This window comes from Vicugna pacos, chromosome 14 (assembly GCF_048564905.1).
Source record: "Vicugna pacos chromosome 14, VicPac4, whole genome shotgun sequence".
Taxonomy (NCBI): Eukaryota; Metazoa; Chordata; class Mammalia; order Artiodactyla; family Camelidae; genus Vicugna; species Vicugna pacos.
In genome coordinates this window covers 73447023-73472125 of record NC_133000.1, presented here as the reverse complement: position 1 = coordinate 73472125, position 25103 = coordinate 73447023, and the positions used below count along the sequence as shown (strand labels likewise).

At 60.9% G+C, this 25103-nt stretch overlaps 1 protein-coding gene across 3 annotated transcripts; it reads right to left on the bottom strand.

Annotated features, from left to right (window-relative positions):
- Nucleotides 1–470: 470 nt before the first annotated feature.
- On the bottom strand, nt 471–22409 carry TFDP1 (transcription factor Dp-1). 3 transcript variants are annotated; one of them, XM_072976589.1, is made up of 12 exons: nt 22331–22409; nt 21353–21427; nt 14166–14232; nt 12393–12499; nt 9604–9725; nt 8566–8731; nt 8186–8329; nt 7682–7750; nt 5715–5866; nt 5159–5325; nt 4214–4292; nt 471–1566 (listed from the first exon to the last, which is right to left on the bottom strand). In XM_072976589.1, exons 2-12 carry the CDS (start codon nt 21362–21364, stop codon nt 1419–1421), a joined length of 1233 nt encoding a protein of 410 aa, XP_072832690.1. In that variant the 5' UTR covers nt 21365–21427; nt 22331–22409; the 3' UTR covers nt 471–1418. The 3 variants fall into 3 exon arrangements, with proteins under 3 accessions (XP_072832690.1, XP_072832688.1, XP_072832691.1); XM_072976587.1 differs by having other exon boundaries at nt 22211–22343; XM_072976590.1 differs by lacking the exon at nt 22331–22409 and adding an exon at nt 21749–21917.
- Nucleotides 22410–25103: the final 2694 nt, after the last annotated feature.

The following is a 25103-nucleotide window of genomic DNA, read 5'->3' as shown; positions in this document are numbered from 1 at the left end:
CACTTAATTCTATCTTACCTTCCAATCTTACTCTTTTCCAAGAGTCAAATCCATAAAATCTGTGTCAGCTTTCAGGATCCAGAAGAAAGGCAGTGACTCGGCCTGGTGATCTCGCCGTGGCTGCGTCACCGTGAGGGCACGCCTGGTGCTTGGTGACCTTGTGGGATATGTGTGTACAAAGGTGACATTTTACAGGGAGTAAAGCATGGTAGGTGGTGGGCAGTGTTCCCCTGAAAACATGGCGAGCAGAAAGGCAGGCATGAGCCCTCTGCCCAGCCCCGGCCACCGGAGAGGGGGCGCTGCCCTGGCTGCATCCCCAGGACCGCCTTGGGCAGTGGCCGAACTCCTTCCCACGGTGGTGGAGAGGCGAGTCCCAACAGCGCCCCTGTATCAGAGGGACTCGCGGCTTGTTTAGAATGCATACGCACGCTTCATTAATAAAAACCAACGGTGCCGAGTTAAACAAGTCAGACAGTTAAAGTCTCTTTATTCCACAAAATATTACAGAAAAGTTTATTTGTGTTCCAATAAAAAGGCTTGTTTAGAACAGGCAGCTAACAGCAATGGTGCAGTTAACGGTTCTTTGTGAGTAAGTTTTAAGAGAGACTACTGCCTGTCCTGAAATTCCTGTTTCTTTTTATAAAAAAACAACTATTAAAAATGATTGACAAGTTCTGAGTTAAAAAACTGTTAAAACATCCTCTATATTTAATTTCAATTTTATAATAGATCACAGGAAGATGCTTGCGAAACAAATACAACATTTGTTTCAGTACATGTCTTTAAATGATAGACTTATAAGTATGTAAACAACTATGTAATAAAAAGTCTCCAAACGCTGCCTGTAAGAAATCAGGCGAATTTACCATAAGCAATAAACCATTCCAAGCTTTCCAGAGTTTCCACAGCTGCACCAGCACGGCAGTAAACTTCTACCAAACCAAACAAACAAAAACAAAAAAGGAACTTTGCAATGTGTTTGCTGCAACGCAGAGCAAAAACAAAGTACAAACCCGATGGAGTCACACAGTCAATATAATTTAAGGGAAATAAGGTCGTAAGAAAAGGCAGGGGAGCAGAGCCGGGCGGGTGGCGATCGGGGCCTCACCAGGCGGCACTGGGCACTGGGCGGAGGCCTCCGTCTGTCCTCACCAACGATGGGTGGAACCCAGCTTCCTCAGCAAACCCAGCAAGGGTCCTCAAGGGGCAACAAAAGCTTTGAATTTAAAGAAACAGCAAACGAAAACAGAAAATCCGAAAGCAGTGGAGGCTGCACGTCAGCTGGCTGCACCAGGCCAGCCGTCCAGACCCCGAGGACAAGCCCGCGCCGCTTGGAGGCGCACGTCGAGTCCTGCGCTCGCTGAGGAGGCCAAGAGCCAGCCGGCCGCTCCGCAGCTCCCCTCCCAGTGCCGCATGGCTCAGTCCTCTTCCTCGTTCTCGATGAAGGCGTCGTCCTCCTCATCGTCCTCCCCGACGCAGGACACGGGCGTCTCCACCCTGGACCCGCTGTACTGCGACCCACTGGAGCTGGTGGCCAGCATCCCGTCTGCGCCGTTGGCTAGGTCACTGCAGGGACGGGAGGCGCACGAGGTCAGCGGCCGCACCAGGGACGGCGGGCGGCGGGGTGTCAAGGACATAGTCGGGAGCGGGAACCTCACGCAGCACGGAGTCCAGCACCCGCGGCCCCGTCACCCTCTCGCGTCCGAAGCAAGGGGACCCAGCAGGACCCCAGCACTCAGTCTGCTCCCGTTCAAGTTTCGTCAGAAACAAGATTGCAGGTGCACAAGTCGGAAAACCTCCGGACCCTCCGGACCCCTGGGAAGAGGTGGGGGCAGGGGAAGAAAAGGCCCAGCCCGAAAAGGATGACCCGGGACCCTCCACACGAGACCCCCAACAGTGGTGCCAGGGAGGGCCCAGTGAGCTGTACGTGCACATGTGCACTCGTGCATGGACAGGCGCGTGTGCTAACAATGCCCCGGCCCCTCCGGCGTCTGTGCCACGCGACAGTGAGCTGAGACCAGCGAGTCTCACGCAGACGCTCTGCAGCCCACACCCCGGCCCGGCTCCGGGACCCCACGGTGCTGACAGTTTGTGGATCAGCGCCTGCTGATGGTCAGCGGGGGGCCCTGGGCAGTGGGAGCCAGGGCTGCCTGGCCCCCCACACGCTGGTCCTCGGACGAGTGTCTGGGACCCGCCCGCGCCTGCAGATGCCCCCAGGAGCCTCACCCCATCTTTGGTTGTCACAACTGGAGGGGTACTGGCATCTGAGGCCGTGGGTGCAACCCAAACCCCACGAGGAGCGGGGCAGTGCTCACCACAAAGCGCCATCCAGCCCGGAAGGTGGGGGTCCCGGCCTGGAATGGAGGGGGTTTGAGAGCCAGGGTCCTGGTGAAAGATCCCAGTACAGCGCCCCCGACGTGGGGTCAGCGGGCCCAGCGGTGGTCTGAGGCCCACGCCCACCACGAGGCGGGCTAAAGTCACAAGTCATTTCAGCATCTCAGCACCCGAGGTGAACAGCAGAGAGAGGTTTTCTAAGAAACACCAAGTATGGAAAGGACGCCGACCGAGAATTAAAATCCCAGAGCTCGTCCAGCCTCCAGACTCCGGGAAGGCCTCCCACCATGACTCAGAGCCGCATCGTCTGCCCCAGAGGGAGGGCTCGCCCAGCAGGCCGACCTGAAGGCCTTCGACTGTTTCCACAAAGGGAGGTGACTCTGGAAGAGCAAACCCATTCAGAGGTGACAGGACGTGAAAGGGTCAGAGCCGCACTGGAAACCAGCCGTCGGGGACCTGAGACGGGGCCTGGGCGTGTGACGCGGTTCGGGGACACGCTGCTGCTTTAGTGCCCCCGGAGGCCCTGACGGCCGTTGGCACCGCCAGCACCCCCAGCCAGGGCAGCCTCGGACCCTAATGCTGAAACAGAAAATCACGCAAGCACCTTCACACTCGACTGGTGTCTCAAACGCTGCACGACGAAACCTACCGAACGCCGTGCTCTTCGACAAAGGAATCCCCGCTCCGGGAGACCCAGCCCAGCAACGACGTCGGAAAGGCTGAGACCTGAGCCGAGAGGCTGACCACGCAGCTCCTCCTGCAACTGGGAGCCACCCAACTCCCGACACGGAGGCCGGGTCAGCAAACGTGCGTCACCCGCCTCTGTGAACTCTCACGTCCACCACCACACACGGGGGCTTTTCTTCAGAAACAGTACTGGCTTTGCTTGTTTCGCTACAAAAACCGACACAAGCTTCTGGAAAACGAACCAATAGGAGGAGTTCCTTAAAGTGAAAGTTTAGAAAACACCCAAACCCCACCTCTTGGAGCAAGCACGTCCGGGCTCCACAGGCTGACCACACCCGCAGGGGCAGGCCGGGAACTGACGGCCGAGCTGACCTCTGCCGAGGCCCAGCCAGAGCAGGCACCCGGAGGACTCCGCACTCCTTCGGCCCCGCCGAGGGGGCCGACCCCGAAAGCGCCCCGCCTGCCGGCAAGACCCCTTGGGGCCGCGCTGGGGCCCTGGCAGCGCCACAGAGGCCACACAACACCAGGGCCTCCGTGGAAGGTGTGTCCACACCACGACTCGGCCCCGGTGGCTAGACTCACTGCCCACTGTGCTCTGTTTACGAAACTAAACACTTACAATTAACACTCAGATGAAGACAAAGTAACATACACAGCGTAGAACACCACACAAAAGCGAAGAAACCCAGTTTCATCAACACCTACTGCTGACACCGTCTCACATTTACCTTTAAAAACTAAGACAAACCCCCAGGCACAACGTGATTCTGCCCGGGACTGCTGGGTCAAAGGTCAAATACACGGATTCAGACGTCAGAGCCCCTTCAGCACAGAAAAATACAATAAACGGTCAAGTGAAGAAAGGAGGGAACAAAATTATACGTAGTTGTGACCTCAAATGTGTTAAGAGAAAAAGGAAACTTGTGACCAAGGAATACCGTCACTCGGGCTGCCGCGGGTCACGTGACTGCCCCCACCTTGCAGGCGCTACTTTCTCAAAAATAAAGCCCGTGTTACTGCTCACCTTTGGGGAAGAAACTGGTCACACAAAAGGGGCCTCTGCACAGGGGACGGGCTGGGCTGTGACTCGGGGCAGCGTGAGCGCATTGGGCGGGCAGTGAGCCCGGTCTGCGCAGCTGCGGAGGGCTGGTCCCCGCTGCCGGATGACCCTGCCGGGACCACAGCTACTCACCTAGCAGAGAGCCTTGTGCCGTTAGAAGCCGAGACCGCAGATGTGAGGAAGACGCCGCCAAGTGACCCCTGAGCCATTTCTGGAAAAAGAGTACAGCAAAGTCACGAAGCAGGCACACGTGCTGAGACGACAGCTGCGGCCATCCCTTGGAGCTGCCCAGGCAGGGCCATGGCCGGGTCTCCCTGGGCGGCTCAGCATCCTCGTTCACGTCCCCAGTCACCAGTCCCTGGTGACCTCAGCCGAGCCGGGATAGGCGCTGTCGTCACAAAGCAGACATGGGAACCGAGGGAAGAAAGACCTACGTTTGCCCTGGCCTGGAGGCCGCCGCACCGCCGAGAAGAGGGCGCAGCTGCGGTGGGAGCAGGGGGCGGGCAGGATCCACTTGGGACGCTCTGCGGCCAGACGCCCGTTCCTCCTGGACTGCGTGGGAGCCCTTCAGGCCCACCCGAGGCAGTGGGGGTAAGTCCACCCCACGGAGAGGCAGGGAGGCAGCTTCTTCTCACCATGAAGTCCATCCCTCCGTGGCCAGGACCCCAACAGCTCAGCCAAGGATCCACAGGTGCCTGAGACCCAGAGCAACAGCTGCCCCGCAAACGCCCGCCTGTTGTCAGGACGGGCACTGACCCTCCGGACTTTCTTGGTCACTTGGCTGCACAGACCAAGCAACTCCGTCAGGGGACAGGCCCCCGCCTACTGCGCCCCTCCAGATCGCTTTCTCCCAACTCGGGGCCCCACTGGAAGGCAACCCCGACACCAGCTTCCCTGTGCAAACCACACGGCAAAGCACAGGGTGCCGGGCAGACTTCACGCCCACGTGTCCGGGGACGACAGCCCCGCCAGACAGAACCCCACCGACGCGGCCCCCGCCATGTTTGTCTCTGCCCTCAGTGCTGGGCTGGAGCTGCCTGCCGCGGAGGTGGGGGCTCCGTCCAGGTGGGGGCTGACCTGTCACGTAGGGCTCCAGTGCCTTGGGCACCAGGCTCCTGGCCACCTTCAGGCCCTCGGCAGAGCAGCTCCCCGACTCCAGGCCACAGGCCATCCCCATGCGCTTCAGCACCTCGATGTCGTCATGGATTTCAAACGTGTTGTCAAAATTAAACAGATACTCAAACCTGGAGGAGAAGGTCATGGTCAGAAAAGCACCATCTCTGAGATGCACACACAGCTCAGGGGCCCCGAGCGGACACCCCACTTGCCCCAAACCCTCCTCAGTCACACAGCACATCAACGCCGGGGCCGCTGCACGAGGGGCTCCGGCCGCACCTCCGCGCTGGGCAGGGCCCGGCCGGGGAGTCCACGGCCCCCAGGACGGACTGAACAGCTGCCCTGACCAGAGCCCATGGGTTGGATTCGCCGTCCTCCTCAAGGGGACGCGTCACAAGGGAAGTGAGACGCAGAGGGCACACTGATCCTGCGAGGAGCCCAGACGGGACGACTGTAAGTCAGACACCGAAAGGACCAGACAGCGCCTTCCATCAGCCGAGGGCGGCCCCAGACCTACTTGTCGTTGGAAATGCTGCAGTCGATGACGGTCTTCTTGCCGGTGTTGACGATGATGAACGGCAGGTGGATGACCGAGTTGGGCGGGGGCGGCCGGCTGGCCTGCTGCTCCGCCTGCCGGTTCCTCTGCACCAGGTTCTTGAAGGCAATTTGCTGAAAAGACGCATGACCGACACGGCTCACACAGGCTGTCACCGAACAGCTACCCTCCCTGAGCGTTGACACCCTCCAGAGCCCACCCGACGCCAAGGGGTTCTGGTCCCCCTCTTAGAGATCAGAGTGGCCGGGGCGGCAGCCCCAAGGAGTCACCCAGCAAAGAAAACGTCCACACACCACACGTCTGGAGGAAGCTGGGGACGCGGGCACTCAGGCCACCTGGGCACACGTCTCGCAGCCGGGGGGTGGGGGCGGCTAAAGGAAAAGCGCTGACTTGAGGCTCCGCTCCTCCTGCCGCTCTGGGTAGATCTGAGAGCCCCCGCCGTCCCACCCTCAAGTTACGGGGCCCCCAGGAGCGCCGATGTGCCAGGCAGCCTGGCAGTAAAGGCTGTTTCTCCTGGGGCCTCAGCTAGAACTGAGTTCACCCTCAGGGTAACTCTCCTGCCCCTGAGTTAAAGCCAGGAAGTGCCCCCACCGGCTTCTCCCCAGCGACAGCTCCGGAGGAGGGAGCCAGTGACTAGGATGCTTTTCAAGCAGCACAGCCCATCCCTGGGGACTCAGTGGGAGAACCTGGGAGCCAGGAGGGGCCGCTGCCCGGCATGCCCTCCCCTCCCTGGTGGACCTGCGCCCACCTGCTCCTCCGTCTGTCCACCTGCCCCCTTGGCCCTGCGGCCCCTTCCCTACCCGACAAAGCACCCCCTGGGACGGTCCCCAAGGAGGGCCCAGGCCCCTCTTTCAAGGGCCCCCGTGCTGAACAGACCTGCCGGGGCAAGATGCACACCCTCCTCCGCTGGGTCCTGGACGCCAGGCTGGCAGATGCCCCAAACCCCACACTGACCCTGCCGGCCTTTCCTGGGGTGGAGATCCCCACCCTCCGCAGAGTGGCCTTCCTCAGACCCTCTGCACTTCTGCCCAAGGGTCCCACCTGCTGTCACAGCTTTCAACACCCCCAGCCCTCTGGCTCTTGGACAGTCCGCCCACAGGGTCCTGAGACTCCCTGACGCCCTCCAACCTAAGCAGGGCCAATAAGCATCTTGTGAACCCTTCTCTTCCCTGACCCACGGCCTACGGGCAGCCCCAGCACCACACTCTCAGTCCAGGGATGAGCCACCCTCCAGCAACCCCTCACACACGCTTGCTTCCGACCCAGAGCACGGGCCTCCCGGACTCCACAGGGGTGCGGCTGTGCTCGGTGACGTCTCCGCAGGCTCACCGACCACACGTGTCTGCGGGGCAGGGTTGTGTTGCCGCCTGTCCTCTGACCACACACGCGGACCCACCTCATCTCACACAGTCTGGGGCCCGGCGCTCAGAACACAGGACACACGTGTCCTGGAGAGTCCTTCCACACTGTCCCTCGGGGGCCAGCCCACCTGCCACCCAGACACCTCCTGACGAGCAACAGGCAGGTGCACACACGCACAGACATGCGCGAACATATGCACACACAGGCACACACGCACGTGCATGAATATACATGTGCGGGCCCACACACCTATGCACCCATGTAAAGGCACGTGGGCACACGTGTGCACACATGCACACACACACACGCTCACACGCACACACAGGCTCACACGCACACACACGCATGCACCCTCTCAGATCAAGGCCCACGTCCCTGAGGGCTCGTTGTGTCCACGACGTCCGCATGGGACGAGCTCAGTGAACGTTCATGGAACCTGTATTCAGAATCTCAGAGTAGAGACTTTATTTGCTGAAACACAGAGATGTGCAGACACTGCAGCTGAGGAGGAACTAAAGCAGCAGGAGCAACAGACCACCTTGCTTGCAGGACGAGCGTGTCCTTACCTGCAGGATAAGTTCCTGGAGTTGGGACTGTTTCTGTTTTATTCTCTCCAGTCTTCTCTGTCTCTCTACCTTCAAAGACAAACCACCAACACGAGGCATCATCGCAACCTGTTCCACACGCACACGTGAAAGCCCCAGGCGACACCGTCCCCAGGCAGGTCCTAACGCAGGGACATGGAGGCTGCTGCCAGCACGGGGCTTTCTTAATCTTCAGCACCACACAGCCTCCTTCTGTCTCCCCGTTTCCTGGACGTGTTGTGATTTTTAACGAGACGCCCGCAAGCTTGGATTCGAGACTCACCCACCCTGGAGCCCACCACCCCACCCACCGTGCCTGCAGTGCTGGGCCCACTGGGGGAAAGCAGGCCCCTCAGGGGCCCAGGACACAGAGCACCCTACACCCTCCCGCCGGGTCCAGACACGACAGCACGAGACCCAGCAGGTGCTGGTGGCGTGGAGGGGAGCGGCTGCTGCACACACACACGGAGCCGAGGGCAGGGGTACCTCCAGGTTCTGACACTCCTGCGCCGAGTTGGTGGGCAGCCCGATCCACTTTATCTCCTTTTTCTCCTTGGAGATGATGTTCATGGCCATGAGCACGTTTAAGGCATCATAGACGCGCCGTCTTATGTTCTTCTGGTCGTAAGCCTGCGGGGATGTAGAGGGGTTTCCCGATGTCGGACGTCAGGCCCCGAATGCCCTCGGGGCACACATCCCACGGGGGGGGGCACCCACCTCGCTGGCAGCCAGGCGGGCAGGGCTGCGCACAAAAGCACTGGGGCTGCGGGCGTCACCCCACAAACAGGGTGGAAAACATCCCTCAGAACCTCCGCGCGGCCCGACCGCTTCCTTCACCGGCGGGCGGCCTGCCTCCGCACACTCACCGACTCGCTGGGTAGGATGTGGTTGTCGGCGGCGCTGAACTCGGCCACCAGCTCGTCTGCCACCTCGTTGTAGGACGTGGTGCCCTTGCGCTGCACCTTCTCGCAGACCTTCATGGAGAAGTGCCGCAGCCCCTTGCCGTTCTTCTCCCCTTTCCTGCTCCGCTTCCTGCAGAGACACGAGATGGGACAGCCACGGCCTCAGCGCAGCAGTGCCAGCAGGGCCGGCGCCCGCCCGGGGCGGCGCACGCAGGGCTGGGACACGGCCAGACCTCACGTCCGACTCCCGGCAAGGGAGAGCAGACGTCCCCGGGGGCGGGACCCAGGACACCCCTGCTGAGACCTGGCGCACTGCTCAAGAAGACACCACCGGCACCAACAGTTACGGGAGCCCCGCCGGAGTCAGGGCTCGGCGCGCACGCGGGCGGCCGAGGAGAGGCAGGGCGGGGGCAGGACAGCCCCAGAGCGCTGCCGACGGGGAGGCAGGCCCCGCATCCGGGCTTCCTCTGAACCTCCCAAGCGGCCACACGGAGCACAGGCCCCCCCGGTTTAGCTGATGGACTCCGGGCACCGATGATTTTCGCTTTAGAACCAACACAAACGCTTAGCTTTTGTCTGTTTTTAAGGAAAGCCGTACAGCTGACCCTCAAGTACAACCAATCAGTGGAAGAAAGGGTCCGGGGACGTGTGGGGGGCCGTCCCCCTGGCCGTGTGCAGGCGCAGCAGGGGAAGCTGCCGCGGGGCCACCACGTTTACTGCGCTTTGCTAAACGCCACTTTCTGGTCTGGACACCAAGTGTGAGAGTCACCACTGCGTTACACAGCCAGCTTCCTCCTCTTCTTCAGTGTAGCCACACCCCACCCCGGAACACGGGGCTCTTCCACAGCCCAGCCTCGCCGGGACCACACACATGCGCACACACACACGCACACAGACACGCACACACACTCGCTCTGGGAGTGCGCGGCATTTCCCAGTCCTCGGCAGGGTGGTTGGCCCGCGCAGGCACAGAGGCTGGGGTAAACCTCGGTGCATGCTCACCCGGCAGACCAAGGTGAGGGGTCTGAAGGCTGGTTCTGTGACACAAAGTGAGTGTTAGGAGTGTGGGGGCTTCCGACCACGATCGTGTTGGGTGCCGCAGGTCTCTGGGGCGTGCCGATCACCTACAGTCAAAGAGATGATTCAGATCAGTCAGAGAGCCCCATGTACAACTTCTCACTACCTACGGCCGCTGCTGAGTTCCATTAACCCCAGAGACAGGGAAGCAGCGATCCCATGTGCCGGCGGACACTGGACCGTGGTCCACGACCTCCCTCCTGCTCTGAGCACCTCCACCTCCCTGGCTGACCTCAGGCACCTCCTCCAGCCACACAGACATGGCAGGAGACCCAGCCCGTGGGAGCCGTCAACAGTGGGCCTGCAGCTTTTGACTCTTTAACTTCCTTTCCTTTTACTGACATGGACAGGAATGAACCCTGCTCCAGCGGTGGTACAACCAACCCGAAAAATAGAAACAGGAACACGGGGCCAGTGAGACTGGCTGCGGTGCCCACCAGCCCACCCAAGTGTGGAGGCCCGGGCACCCCAAACGGCACAGGGCAACGGGGAGGGAGGCCACCGCACTGGGGGCAAAGGCAGGGTCCTGCTGCCCCCGGGACACAAACAAGCACTCAGAACTCTGGCCCCGTCAACAACTGTTGCAGCGTGAACACAGGGACATGACAACAGCCGTGTCCGGCTTCTCAGAGGTGCCGCTGCAGACCAGGAGCCACCCAGAAGCACTGCGTCTCGGCGGCCCCACAGGAGGGCCTCACAACATGGTGACGTCGCCAACCGTGCCAACACCGGCTCTCCAGGGCCAGGCAGCCGCAGAGGGAGGCTGTGTCCGGGCTATTTTAAGCTGGACACTCCGGAGAGTCCGCGTCTTAGCGGGATAAGTGTTGCCTGCCATGGCCCTGGGACAGCTGACCTGGCACTTTGTATATTATCCCTAAGCCCAGGTCACCTGTCAATGTTAATGATCCACAAACCATAGAAAAAAACAGCTCAGCTGAATTTCATTCTTTTAATTCACGTTCCCAGCGGCTTGGCCTCGCCGCAGCCTTCCTCAAAGTGCAGGTTACTCTCACTCAAAAAACGGAATCAAACAGCGAGAGTTCTAAAAAATGCAACAGGAGGGGTGAGGCCCACCTGCAGAGGTGCGGGCCTCACGAGGAGTGTGTGAGAGACAGGGCCCCAGGTCACAGGGAGGTGAGTCGGCCAGAGCCACGGTCAGCAGACTGGGGACCGCAGAGCCGTCACACCCTCAGAGGGCACCCAGGACCCGCCTGCCTGGCTGGCAGAGGCGAGGCTGGCTGACCTCACGTGCTGCTGCTCCCCCAGGTGGGGACCCAACTCAGGGTCAGTGCCCCACTGGACACCAGGGCCTCGCCACCATCCTCCCACTGTGTGGCACCCCTCTCGGTCCAAGTGCTCTGCGGTGGGGACAGAGAGCCGGCACACGGCAGGCACTCAGCAGCAACTCACTCCAAGTGGCCTTCCCCGATGACAGGGCAGGTGTGAGAGGTGGGCGCCGCCTGCCCACTGGCCGCTACCCACAGCCTCACGGTGGACACTGCGGGCTTTTTCCCGTTGTCACCATTTTTCAGGGAAATCCCGCCTGTGGGCCCCCCTCAGTCTTGACCGGGACCCCAAGCCTGGCCCGCCAGCCGGGGGACGAGGAGAGCAGACGGCCAGCTGACGGTCTCGCTCAGGACGCAGAGGCCTCAGCCATCCGTGAGACCAGCCAGCCCTTTCATTTCCAACCTCCTGAGCGCAAAGACGAAGCGGCACCTGGGATGCGTGAGCTTCAGCTCACTCAACGGGTACCTTGCGGAGGATGGACTCCCGGCCCTACCTCTGCTCCAGGACGGGGCGGGGGTCCAAACAAGGGACGAAGCCTTCAGACTCGTAAAGCTGACGGTCGGAAGGCGCACCAACCGGAAAATCTCATGTTACTCCCCCCCCGTTATTCAAACCGGCAGCAAAGGCCGAGCCTTGTAACGACTGAGCTATTCTCAGGTGTGACTGCGACAACACACAGCACCTGTGAGACGAGACGCTACGGGTCGCAAAGCAAAACACAAAACGGAACCTTCACCTTCCACCAAGGTTTACTGAGCATGCGTGAGGCCGAGTCAGGTCCAGGATCTCTACAAACTATCGATTTGAAAACCACGGCGTTTCAGCCGGACGCCACCACACCCGGGCCTGGGGGGTCATCTGGACACGGGCCGGGAAGGCAGCCGGGGCAGAGAATGCCCTCCTCCCGGCCGCGCGGGGCCCCGAGCCAGGGTAAGCGTTGCCAAACCCACAGGCAGCAGCTGACGGGCTGGTGTGGGTGCTCGGGGGAGAGGGTGCCCGGCACAGGGGTCCGTCAGCCAGGATGAGCAGGGACACCCTGTCCTGCAGTGCCTAACGGCCTGCAGACCCCTGACCCCACCACGAGGGCCCCACGGACACCAGCCCGTATCCCGGGCAGGCAAGGAAGGCCACCCTGAGGAGGGTCAAGGCTGAGGAGCGGTCCACCCCCCGCCCCCCACCTCAGGCCACTCTACCTGAGCACACGGGCCACCTGGGAAACGCCCACCAGGGCAGGTCCAGGACCACAGAGGCTGGCGGGGCACGTGCAGCTGGCAGGCAAGCTGCCCTGGCCGGTCCTGCCGTAAGGACAGGAAGGCCCGGGCCAGGGAAGGACACGCAGCACTCGGAAACCATCGGCACCCTAGCCACAAGCTCCTGAGCCCAAGGAAGGGGCGGCCCAGCACCATGGGCCGCACAGGAGGCCTTACCACTTGCTGAGCGATGTTGACGTTGGACTGTCCGAACGTTTTTGGCAACAGCTGCTTCCCAAGCGTGCTGACTGTGGAGGGGTGGACAGCTACAAGGGACACCACACCTGCAATGCAAGGAAACCAGAGGCCACGTCTCTCCTGAGTGAAGGCTCCAGGGGAGTTCTGGGCGCTTCTCATGAGACACCCGTCCTGTGCCCGCTCTTCTCAGGTCAGATCCACGGCTCAGCTGCAAACACTCAACGAGCCGAACCCTCCAACCCAAAGGGGGCTGCAGGGACACTGCCTCCCCCAGCCCCGCACCCAGGGGTCGCGGCCCAGGCTGTCACCCGTCTGCCCCCACCCCTGTGGGCTGTCTGCCCGCCTACGGAATATTCTGGTGGGACCACAGGACCTGGAGGTAACCGCACTTAAAAGTCTACAATTCTGTGACAATTACAGAATTTCAAACTAGAATTAACCTGTGTTCCAACACTCCTCTGTATGTTTGCAAAACTAGTTTAGAAATTCAACAATCCACTTCTCCTTGAGAAGCAGAGCCACGTTTCCACTTCCAGGAAGAACACCTTTGAGCACGCTGCCGGCTCTCTGCACCTCAGACGAGCTAACACTGAGCAGGGGGAAAGTCCAGGCAGGGACGGAAACGCTCCTTCCACAACAGGGCCCGCGGAGAGCGCCTGCTGGCAGCACCGCCTCGGGCCTGGGGATGCAGCAGGTACGGAACAAGAAGAGCTTCGTTTTACAGAAATAAATAAAACACGGTCAGCGTGACAGCAAGCCCCCGGGCACTGGCCCGCCACCCTGGAAGGGCCTGGACGGCCTCACCGCAAGGGAGGGGGACTCCCTGCGGGACCCCGAGGGGGTCTGCGGGCAGGGCCACACACAAAGGCTGTCAGCAGAGGCCTCTGCCTCACGTCCCCCGGCTGCAGCTCACCATCACCTCCAGCGTGGTCTTCAACGCAGCCTGGACGGAAAGTGCACTTCTGAACCCCTTTCAGGCCATGCATTTTAAAGAACAGACTTCTTCCAGCTCCAAAGAACAATGAATTTCGCTGCTACACGTGAACACTGAGTGGCTCTCTTAGTAACCCAGTTGGTCGGGACAGATACTCTTCCTGCAGTTCGACTGCCTGAATAGCGACACTTCTACCAACCGACACCGACAACATTTACATTATCTGCTGTAAGCAGAAGCAGGCTTCTCCGCTTTGAGTTTTACTTTCCTCTAAAAGCAGAGACCTGCATCTTAACAAGAGCAAATGTTTTAAAAACTGTCTTTGACATGTGAGAGATTTTTAAAAGACAGAACGGCGGCATCTGCCTGATGGAGCGACTCCATGTCTGAGGAGCCGCTGCCTCAGACGCACCTGCTGGCAGGCCCACCTCGTCTTTAGGGAGGAGCTGCGAGCTCTGGGCCCCGGGCAGGGGCCGTGACAGACGCCCCAAGTGGCGCAGACACACGCGGCTCACACGGGCCGGGTGCAAGACGGAGGGAAGGCACGTGACCTGCGGTTACTCCCCCATACTTTTCCACGCTTCCTGAATCTTTGCAAATAGCGTTCAACTTACAAACCAAAATAAACCAGGCCACAGACGTGCATGCACAGTGGGCGCAGCTGTCTGAGTTCTGAGGGCTGCCGAGCCCGGGCCGTTGGGCCCCACGGCCAGAGAGGCACGTGCACGCACACGCACACACACACACATACACAACACAACACGTAACAGGGAACACGCTGCTCCACAGACGTGCGGCCCCGAGACAGGCGCCCTTACCTTTTCCAGGACTGAGGTTCTGGTCTATGAAGACCTTGAGTTCCCCGTTGGCTTCAATCAGGCCGGCCTGCGGGAGCAACAACAACAGAATGAACAGGACTGCCAGGCGGGATGGGGTCACCCTGCTGACAATCCCCGTCACCCCCGCAGGGCCGCATGCAGGGCCCTCACCCGTCGGTCCTGTTGCGACAATCAGCATAAACAAGAGCGCGTGAAGGCTCCAGCCTCTCAAGCTTAGCCTAAGACACCGTGGAATACTCGTATTCCAGGCACCGGTCGCACGTCACTTCAAGGGTCACGTCCGAGGATGGCAGAGGCGTGACCGCAGGGCATCACCTTGATCCAGCCGGAGAGCCCCACAAGGACCTGCAGCTTGGCCACGTCGCCCCCACGTGGGGACAGCCACCCCCGGGCCCAGAAGGAGCCTAGTGGGGGCCCCACTTCATCCACCCTCCCCTTTGTGACCCCGGGGCCCTATCCTGTCTCCAGGCGACCGTGCAGGGATGCAGGCAGCCTCACGGTCAGGCCCAGCCAGGCAAAGGCAAACATGGGCTGAGAGAGGCCTGTGCACCCAACACCTGCTCTGGAGGGCCCAGGGCCACTGGGTTGTCGCCGGGACACCTCCGGGGCGGGACACAGTGGGACCTGCTCCCCTGACGGGCCTGAAGTCCACCGCCCAGTGTGGGCACCGCACTGCCTGCACTGAGATCCCACACCCGGGGGCCACGGGCTCCTCTGCTGAGTATCCTCTGTCCGCGTCCCCACCAAGGGACACGGGGCTCTGCTTGTGGGCAAGGGGCCCAAACCCAGCTCTGCCACCTGACCTGACGTGCGTGCGTGCACACAAAGACAACACACACACGCCACGCCCACCACATGCACACACACCTACACACACAACCGCGCACGCAAATGGACACACACGGGCATACACACCAAAGCACACATTGCACACGAGAGCCAGGCGTGAAAGCAGAGGGATCTGGGTGCAGCCCCACACCACCCAGCCCTGGGGGGCCCGGGCAGCACAGCCCCTCACGCCCCGCCCACCCTGGGCCCCGTCCGCCCACACACAGCTGGGGCCGCAGCCCCGGGCGGGAGCCTCTTCCCAGCACACCTTCTGAGACCGGCCGTGGCAACGCCTCTCCACTGCCAGCCTGGACCAAGTCCCAGGCCAGCTGAAAAGTGGCTGCAGGGAGCAGCTGTCAGGCTGCCCACACTGGTCTGTCTACCAGGGATGGTGGCCGAGCAGGCACATCCCTCTCCTCTCATCCTGCAGACGGCGGGTCAGCCGGGCCACACGACACACCGTCCGTCAGCCACACCATCAGCCCGGGCGCACAAGGATAGCTCTCCTCCGGGGCCACGGGATGGCAGGGACACCCCCCACGGGTCCCCCCAGGGAAGGACTGGCACAAACGAGGACCCGGCAGAGTCCCGAGCCCCTGGGCCACATGTCACTGATACATCACTCAAACCAGGGAGGACGGTGCCACCGTCGCCATGGGGGGTGGGGCCTGAGGCTGCCCGAGACCCTCCCCTTCCCACCCCAAGTCAAAGCGGGTCCTGCAGCCCCCCGGAGCCAGCTTCGAGTGTGTTAGGAAGCAGGGCTACACCTGTGGGAGGAGGGGGGCCCCACCACGTCCTCTTCCCCTGGAAGTGCCCTGCTGACCCCTCAGACTACAGCAGGGCTCAACGTTCCCTGCAGTGGAAAAGCCCCCAGACTCTAATTCTGTGACCTCCCTGAGCCCACATGGCGAGTGTGCTGGGGGCACGGCACGGGGAGCATCGAGAACGAGGAAGGACACCCCGAGCCCACGGCCGTCCTAACTCCCAGGCGACTCCGGGGCAACACTAAGGCAAACGTTTGTCTGTCACGCTGCACGTGGTTTCAAACAAGACACCTAAACTTAGAAAACGAGAGATTTTCAGAGGCAGCGCTAAAGCAACGCCACCTCCAGGAGGGCGCGCCCTCACCTGGAGCAAACGGCAAGCATGCCGGCTCCCAAACCCAGCACAGCCTCCCCCTCACCCCACTTCCCTGCAAAACAGGATTCAGATGCCATCAACTTGGCAAAAGGGATCTGCACGCAAACCCTGATTTTCCTGAAAAGCAAACAGACAGCAAACATCAGACCCACGCTGGGTACTCGGGCACGAACCCCCCAAGCAGAGAGAGGACCAGCCAGGGCTGAGACCACCCACCCCCAGGAGGGGCAGGGACGCAGAAAGACCCTGGCGGCCTCAGACCACAGAGGAGGTGCAGCCTGACATCCAGACACCAGAAGCTGCCCGCACCCAACGGGGAACTTCACGGTGTGAACCCAAGGTGTGTCCTCCACGGGTTCACGCTGGAACGACCGTCCCTGACCACTGGTGCTGAGCAACAGAACTGACGCCAGCTTTCTGCTGTGGTGACACGAAGGTTTAGCGTCCCCGTGTTTGCAGTGGAGGCAACGGGCAGGAAGTCAGCGCCCAGACAGAGGACGGGCACAGGGCATGCTCCTCGATCACAAAGAAACGCTGTTTAAGAGGAAAATATCCAAACTCTAAACCGAAAAATGCAAACTAAAACAATGCAATTTAAACTCTCACCTACCAAGTGGCGCGCGCTGTGCGGGTTTTTTAAGTTGTTACCCGACTCAGCTTTGACGCTGGGACGTTAAAGTGGGCTCTCTCCTGCGACCTGACGGAAGTCGTGCAAACCGGCACGACCATCTCAGAGTCACCGACCACAGCCCAGCGACCTTGCACACGTGAGGTGTCCACCCAGAGCCACACTTTCAGAACCTGAGGGTCACCATGGGTCTGTGCGAACTTGAGAGATTTAACTGGAAACTACCGGAATCTCTGATGCCAGGATGGAAGGGGACATGGTGGAACAGCGCATCTGCTGCATTAACCAGCCCCCACCCTGGGGACCCTCAGGTGACCCGCCTTCTGGCCACCACTCAGCTGTGCTCACTTTAAACACACGTGTGAGGCTTCGGCGTGTTGTCAAAAGCCAGGAAACGTTGAAAACACTCTGCATGGTTGCATTCAGTGTCTCCAATGTCTACGTATGTCCTTCAGCCACTTGCAGAAATCAGAATCGGGCACTGCGGGCTGCGGCTTACGCAGGGAACTCCCAGCAGCGGACCTGCTCCCCGAGAAAGCGCCTTCGCTCTACACCCAAAGGGCAAGGGGTGAGGATGGGGTGAGCATTCGCCTGTCTGGCTTTCAAAGGTGTGTAGGGACGTACCAGTTTTCAGTATTTCCCATTTCAGGCCGCTTTTTCAATAAACGACCATCTACAACTCCCAACGGGTCAAATAAACGCTCAGCCACTAAAAACGACATGGTAGGAAAAAATGCTGATTCGGGGAAATACTGGCTCTCACTGACGTGAAGAGGGTGGTGGACGTCCGTATCTTTGTGTGACCAAGGGAAAATCCAACAGCAGCAAACTCAAAATCCTAGCAACCCCTCTGACACACCAGCTGGGTTCCTTTTCCCTTTTTCTTTTCCTGGGGCTTCTAACTTTGGTACGACTGACGTTACGTTGACAAGCACAAGAAACACGACCTGAACTGTTCCCTGCGGAAGCCCTGCTGAAAGGATAACCACAGTTTCTGATGGGACACTCGGCACAAAAGACAAAGCTCACACTTACTACGAGAACGACACCTGCGAGCGGCCCAGCCTCCGGAGGGCGACCCCGGAGGGAGCCGGCACCCCCGCACTGCCGCCTGGGCAGGGAGGCCAGGGCAGGCCGAGCCGGGGGCAGGTCTGGAAGGTCAGGCTGACTTCCGGGCAGAATTCCACCCTGGTTCTCGCCGGGTCGAGCAGAGCTGCTCGCTGTCCCTCTTCCGAGGCCCCTGGTGACACGATGTTACTTAACAGGACACCAGGTACAGGCATGTCAGGAGACGCTGCCTGTCAGAGCCTGGGGGACACCCAGGGGTTCCTTCCATCAAACCCAACGCCCGTTTACAACCGGGTAATGAACAGAGTCCTGAGTCCAGACAACAGACAGAGAGGAGGCCAGCCTGTCACCCTGCAGCCAACACCCGGCACAGCACGTTCGGACGGGGCCTGGCTGGTACCTGAGCAGCACCGAGCCACAGAGCGAGACCAGGCCCCGTGGGCCTGCTCGCCGACCCCGCGGCGTCCGTGGCCAAAGCCCAAACAACCTGGATCGTCTGAGAGAAGCGGCCAGGGTGAGGCCTCCTCTGAGTCACCCACGCAACTCCACGTCCCAGAAGCCGGCCCTCAGCCGGCAGTGACCGCGCAGCCCGGCATCCACAGCCCGTCCCCGCTCGCCCCCAAACAGCCTGAAACCGCAGGAGAGAGAAGCCAGGGCTGGCTTCCGAGCGAGACCCTTCCAACCGCTCCACGCTGAGGGGTAACTGGTTAACCAGCAGGCGGAAGGGCTTTTTAAAAGGTGAGGATGCGAGGAAAGTGGCACCTGAAACCACGGCACAGCTCAGGGTGGGCACCACCCACCTCCTGCTCCGGGAGCCCCTGCTGGCTGGCCCTCCCTCGCCGGACGTGCGGGGCTGCAAAGCGCAGCGACCGCGCAAGGAATAGGACCTCCCCTCCACGTGTCGCACCAGGTGCCCCCAAAAGACCCCTCAGAGCCGGTGTCCCTGGGCAGCACCTCTCACCCAGCTGTGATTTCTGCTTTTTAACACCAATTCAGAGCTGCTCCCGTTTCCTCCCACATGGACAAAAATCAGTTCCAAACACGAAAAGCCTCTTGTAGAAACGAGCAGGGCCGGAGACGTCTTCCTGGGGTCACCCAGAGGGGCAGAGCTCACCCCTCGTGGCCCAGGTGGGGAAGGGCCGAGGGGTCCAAGCTCATGCCGCCAAGGACCGAAGCAAACAGTGGGTTGGCCCCAATTTCATCCTCGAGGCCCAGCCTGTGAAAGGACACTCAGGATGCGTGTTTCAGACAAGCTGGCAAGTCCCCTGTGGCTGGTAAACCAGGCTCAGCACAGCGCCCCTCAGAAACCCACACGTGCCACCCTTTTCTCTGGTCTCTGGCTCTCATCGGCCTGGGGACTCACCCACACGCTCACAGGACGCACAGCAGGATCAGAGCACCTTCAAAGGGAGTGGCTGAGCTCCAACAGGGGCTGCCCGAGTGGAGGTGACCTCGGACTGGGCCGGGACTCCCACCCAGAGCAAGGCGGGGAGGGCCCCAGGCCTGCACCCCAACATCTCTGGCAGAAGCACCCCATAATTCTACAAATCAACGACCCACCTCACTGATCTCACTGAAGGAAGACGGCAGGGTCCTGCCAGTGGGGACGGCGGCGCCCTGACCCCCCTGGTGCAGACCACTCCAACGGTGGCCCTGGGCCGCACTCCCCCCTCGGACCCCAGCCTGGTGCTAGGGCTTCGGCCACTGTTGGGCCCTTTATCACGAAAGCACAGGTTTCCAAAGGCCGGCGCACCAGGCCGCTCACGCTGGAGGCCCAGGCAGGACGGGCAGCCGAGGTGGGACACGCACACGCTCAGCCCACACGGCGCACACACGCTGGGGACCGTCCACTTCCTACTTCACACAACCGTTTTAATATGGCGAGACGTATCTGTCAGTGTCCACGCTGACCGCAGAGTGTCCTGGGCACCGGAGCGTGACAGCATCTCAGCCAGGCAAACCCTCCCCACCAGGACAAGGCCCGGGAGCCACGGCCAGCACAAAACAAACTCATGGAACTGCCCTCAGAAGTCAACGACCTATAAGCTACAGTGTCACTCGGCAGGGTGACAAGCCCCCACCAGGCGCACAGGTGGCACCAGAGCACAGGCCCCAGCCCCACACGCCACCTCCACACTCTCCCCGTCCTCACCCTCTGGGCTTCGCGGAGACGGCCCGGGACAGGCAGCAGACGAGGGTTCGAGGACATGGGTGTGGTCACAGTCACCGTCACCTGGCAGCACGCAGGGACTATGGCCTTGCTGCGCGGGACTCTAAGCCGAGATGCACCTTCCTGGGAGACAGGCCCTCCTGCAGCCAGGCACGTGGCGCGGCCGTCCTTACGTCCCCAGACGCCCAGGAGTCAAAGGGCTCCCTGAACAAGGAGCTGCTCTCCTCCAGGGGACAAGCAAATTCAGTCCTGGACACACCAACCCCAGCACCACGTGCAGACAGGCGACACAGGGGGCAGGACCCTTACTGAGCACGGCCGCTATCCCGCGTGCAGAGAACCACGGGTGGCCGTCCACAAAGGCAGAGGTGATAAAATCACCCAAGTCACACACAGATCATGATTTTCAACCTCAAACGCACCGCACGGGGCATCTGTGCACACTCTCGCTGCCAAACCAAGCAGCGCGGGGAGCCTGCCGCCCACAGCTGGCAGCAGGGGTGCCCTCCGACTGGCGCGCTGGAGAACGTCCAAACCTGGGGGCTGCCGGGAAGGCCTGTCCCCTCCTGCTCGGTCCCACAGACGCTGACACACCTCTCACCTCCAGGCGTATCTCAGGCAGACGCCACTCCTCCGAGATGCGTGTCCCACTCCACGCGATAAACGAGTAAACCAAGAGCCTCTTTTCACTCATACTTAAAAACGGCGAGTTCTCCCAAACACTGAAGGACAGAGCTGGGGCTTCCGAGAACCTAACTGGTGTTGCCAAGGAAATCAGAGCCACACAGCCGAAAAAACAGGCTGCATTCTGGGGCCTAAACACCTATTTCTTGGGACAAGTGAAAATATTATTCATTATATTCTATAGCTTCACGACAAGTACAAAAGCTAAAGCAGAAGTTTTTTTTATCATATTTCAGTAATCAGAGAATTTCATCTTTTCTGAGAAAAAAGGTTGCCAAAACCAGTGCTTAGTGCTTCATGGACCAAATCCTGCTCTGTACACAAAACAGGTGTGTGGCCCCTGCAGCCAGAACGCGGGGTGACCCCGACAGAGGCATCAGACCCACAAGTCGAGGGGCTGGAGAGGCCAGGAGGCATGTCCGCCAAGCCTCATCCAGGTCTGTCACCCGGGCTCAGGGCTGCAAAGCCGGGGCAGGGCCAGCCCGCATCTCCACACGAGCCACCGGCCTTCCGCCGTTTCCACTCTCATCTCGTTCCATGTGCTTTACATCTGAAATGCACGCTCCTGCAGTCTCTGTGTTGTCATCCCAAACAAAGCGGGAAAACCACCAAGAACGCAGTCTGCCCGGCGGGAAGCAACATACTCACATCTTTTGCCATGTTACCAGATCCGTGAAATCGATGCTATAAGTGTTCGCCCTCCACAGAAGAAAAATGGTTTTTCTGGGAAGAAGGAAGGAAAAACAAGCAACGAGTGAGGATCCCGCAGCACCACCTCGTCCCCACCGCCTTTCCAGGTCGGAGGCACCTTCCTTTCCCAACCGCGCTCCATCCCCCGGGCGCGGGAGCGGCCGGCAGAAACACCCCCACCACCCCCACCCCGGGGTTTTAAAGTCCTCTCTGGAATGGCAGCTCGGCCAACACCAGGGTGCCCGCCTGGCCTCCACAGACGCGCACAAAGACCCAGCGCGGACGAGTCTGGCACCGCGGCCCGCGCCCCCACCCGGGCGCAGCCCCGCGTCCCAGCGCACATGCGCTCCCCACCTGCACCCCCCGCCCTCCGGCGACCACCGGCCGACCGGTAACTCTGACAGGTGGGCTTCCGGGGTCCGGCCTCCAGCCTGTCACTAGGCCGCGGCCGCATCCCGCGAGCGCCCCCCGCGCGCCGGAACCGGCAGTCGGCGGGCAGGTCGGGCAGCGCCGCCTGCATCCAGAGCCCCGGACCGCGGACCCCGGACCCTGCGCGCTCGGACCCGCCCCGCCCCGCCCCGACCCCCGCCGCGCGCGGACGCCGGCGCGCGCTGCTCCGCCGGAGGCCGCCTGCAGGCCGCGCCCGGGGCCCCCGGACCCCGACCGCGCCGGGCCGGTCACCTGGGGGCCCCACGCGGCGGCCTTGGGCGCGCGGGGACCGGGGTCGAGCGCACGCGGCGCGCGGGGGTGGGGGTCGGTCGGGGTCCGCGGGCGCCCCGCCGGCGCGCGCCCCTACGGGACCCCGGCCCGCCGCACCTGGCGGGCGGTCGGCGCGCAGACACGCGGGCGCGGGCAGGCGGGCGGGAGGGGAGGGCGGTCCCGGCGGCGCTCGGCCGGGGTCCCTGCCCTGCCGAGGCGCCGGGGCGCGGGGCTCACCCTGCGAGCGTCGGGCGGCGTGACGTGCGCGGCGCGGTGACGTGAGCGGCGGCCCGGCTCCCGCAGCGCGCCTGCGCGCCTTTTCGCGCCTTCGGCTCCCTCCTCCTCCTCCTCTTCCTCCTCCTCCTCCTCCTCCTCCTCCCGCCGGGCGGCCCGCGCTCGCGCTCTAAGGGGAAGGCTGCGCCTGCGCGTGCCCGCGTGTGCGCCTGTGTGCGCGCGCCTGGCAGGGATGGAGAGGAGGGCCTGGCCCCGGAAGCCGCGGTGCGCGCGCGGGGGGTTCGGGCCCGGGATGTGTGCACGTGTGCGCACACCGGGTACAGGGGCAGGAGGTGCACTGCGTGCGTGCGCACGCGGGGGATAGGGGCTGGAGTGCATGTCGGTGTGTATGCACAAGGGGGACAGGGGCCGACTGTGGGTGGATGTGTGGGTACCCGGGGGACTGGGGCAAGGTGTACAGGTAAGTGTGTATGCACACGGGGGCCGGGACCAGTTGTGCACGTACGTGTGTGCGCAGCCAGGGGCAAGGGATGTATGCATGAGCGCGCACACCTAGGACAGGGGTGGAGCATGTGTGTGCACCTGCAGGTGTGCGCACACGGAGGACTGGGGGTCAAGTGAGTGCGCAGTGTGTATGTATACTCGTGGAAGAGAAAGGCAGGCTGGGTTTGTGCCCGTGGGCGTGTACAGACGGGGATATGCATATGTGCACAAGGAGAGGCGGCCAGACCTGTGCGTGTGTAGGTACATGGAGGAGGCTGGTGTGTGCGCACGTGCAGCACGGAGGGCCCAGTCCACCCTGTGCTCTCCTGTTCCTGCCCTGCCAGCGGCTTCCATGTCCACACCCAACCTCCGCCCAGATTCCGCTAATCCTCTGCGCTGAAGGGTGCGGGTTTGCTCCTCATCGCCAGATGGACTGGACCTAGGGGACAGTGAGCCCTGAGCCCTGAATATTTGTCCCCCTGGAGCCCACCACCGCCAGGGCACTGGGCCCCAGCTGCCGGAGACCTAGCAGAGGGTGGGCAAGGCCTGGGAGTCATGCCCAAAGTCCAGGGCACCAGGCAGCGGTGTGCAGAGGACTTGAGCGCCAAGCAAAGGCCTGTCTCTTCCCTGCAGGCGAGGTGCTGCATTGCACTCGTCTAAAACGGTTTCACAGTTTAACCACTTTTGTGCTGACCACGCCCACTCCTGCCTCTAGTAAAGCCACTTCAGCCTTAAGCTGTAACGTCTTAATTAGCGTTGATTTCTTGAGGAGAGCAGGTATCTTCACATTCTGCTGATTAGTACGCAGGCACTTAGAGAAACAGGTATGGAGGGGGGACCGGCCTCCCACTCCTGCAGGCAGACGCCTTACTTCTCTGCAGGCGAAATGCACACAGCTCCCCACCCATGGGCAGGGCCCCTGATTTCCAAACCTGCAATCCTCGGTGCTGTTCCTCCTGTTACTAGCTCAGCTTTTCTTCCACAGATATTCTTTTTTTTTTCGCTGTATTTGAATACTTACCCTCAGATGACAGACGGAAGCCCCGCTCCCAGCCCTTGGACCCAAATGCACAGGGCAGAAAGCCTCTTGGGGAGGGTGGGGGCCCGGAGTCAGGAAGAAACGGAGGGTCGGAGTGGGAACCTTAACCCTCTCCCTACAGATCTGAGGTTCTGATCACTCGACAGTATTCATGTGGGGTGACTAGCTCTCACATCCAGCACCATTTCTGCACAGAAGTCACTAGTGAGATACTTGAACTGGCAAGAGCTACCACAGCCATGGCGTACTTGGGACTTTCTGCCTCTCCATAGCCACATATCCCACAGAACCCCCACTCCTGTGTTAAAAAGTACAGAATTCTCTGCAGCTTGACCTGATCCCCTCCCAGGTGCTGTGCCATCACTATGTCCAGGAAACCAGGAAAATGTTTCTGTTCTGTGTTTTATTAGAAGGAAGTGATCGGGTCTTCCCAGGAAGATGGCTTCCTCTCTCGAAAGCTCCCTCTGTGTGTGTCTGCTCTGCGGAGTCAGCGTGTGACAAATCCTTGCCGCACCCCCACTGAACGGTCCTTTAAAGAGAAGGTGTTCTGATCCCTTGAAAACCATCATTCTAAATCTGTTTGTTAAACATCCAGTTTGTCTTTGGTTCCTCCCTCAATGACGGGTCTTTTCTCCACCCACTTTCTGTTTTCCATCTTCTTGGGTCACCACAGCAATGGTGACACCAAGAGGTGGGAGGACAGAGGGGGACAGGCCTGATGGGGGATGTGTTTCTACATGTGGACAAGTGACATTTTCTCATTCTTTGGCCAAATATCAATAAAAGACATCTTTAGAAAAATTGGTTCTGCTTACTTGTATGTATCATGACATAAAAGTAAATCGGCTTGCTTGCTTGCAGACCTCAGGAAAAGCCCCTGGTTCCCTCGCTCTCCACCTGCCCCCCCCCGCAAAGAGGTGGCCTTTCTGAGTCCCGCCCACCACCCGGACACATGAAGATGCCTTTGTTTCTCTCTCTTCCTTCATCATGACTGCTTTTGAAAATTTCTGATCGAAGCAACAGCCTCCTCTTGGAAGGAGGTCAGTCCTTGACACTCTTGCATTATTGTGCTCAAGCTTAAAGATTTGCGCAACCACTCACAGGCTGAAGTCACGGTCCTCTGAAAAGCTCCCCCTTGGATCAGACGAATTCTAGCAGGTCACAGCACCCAATCTTCTCAGATTTCTATTACCAGCCCTGTTTGCTGCTTCACCGTTTCTTTGCTTTTCATCTGAAATGCCTGCCTTTGCAATG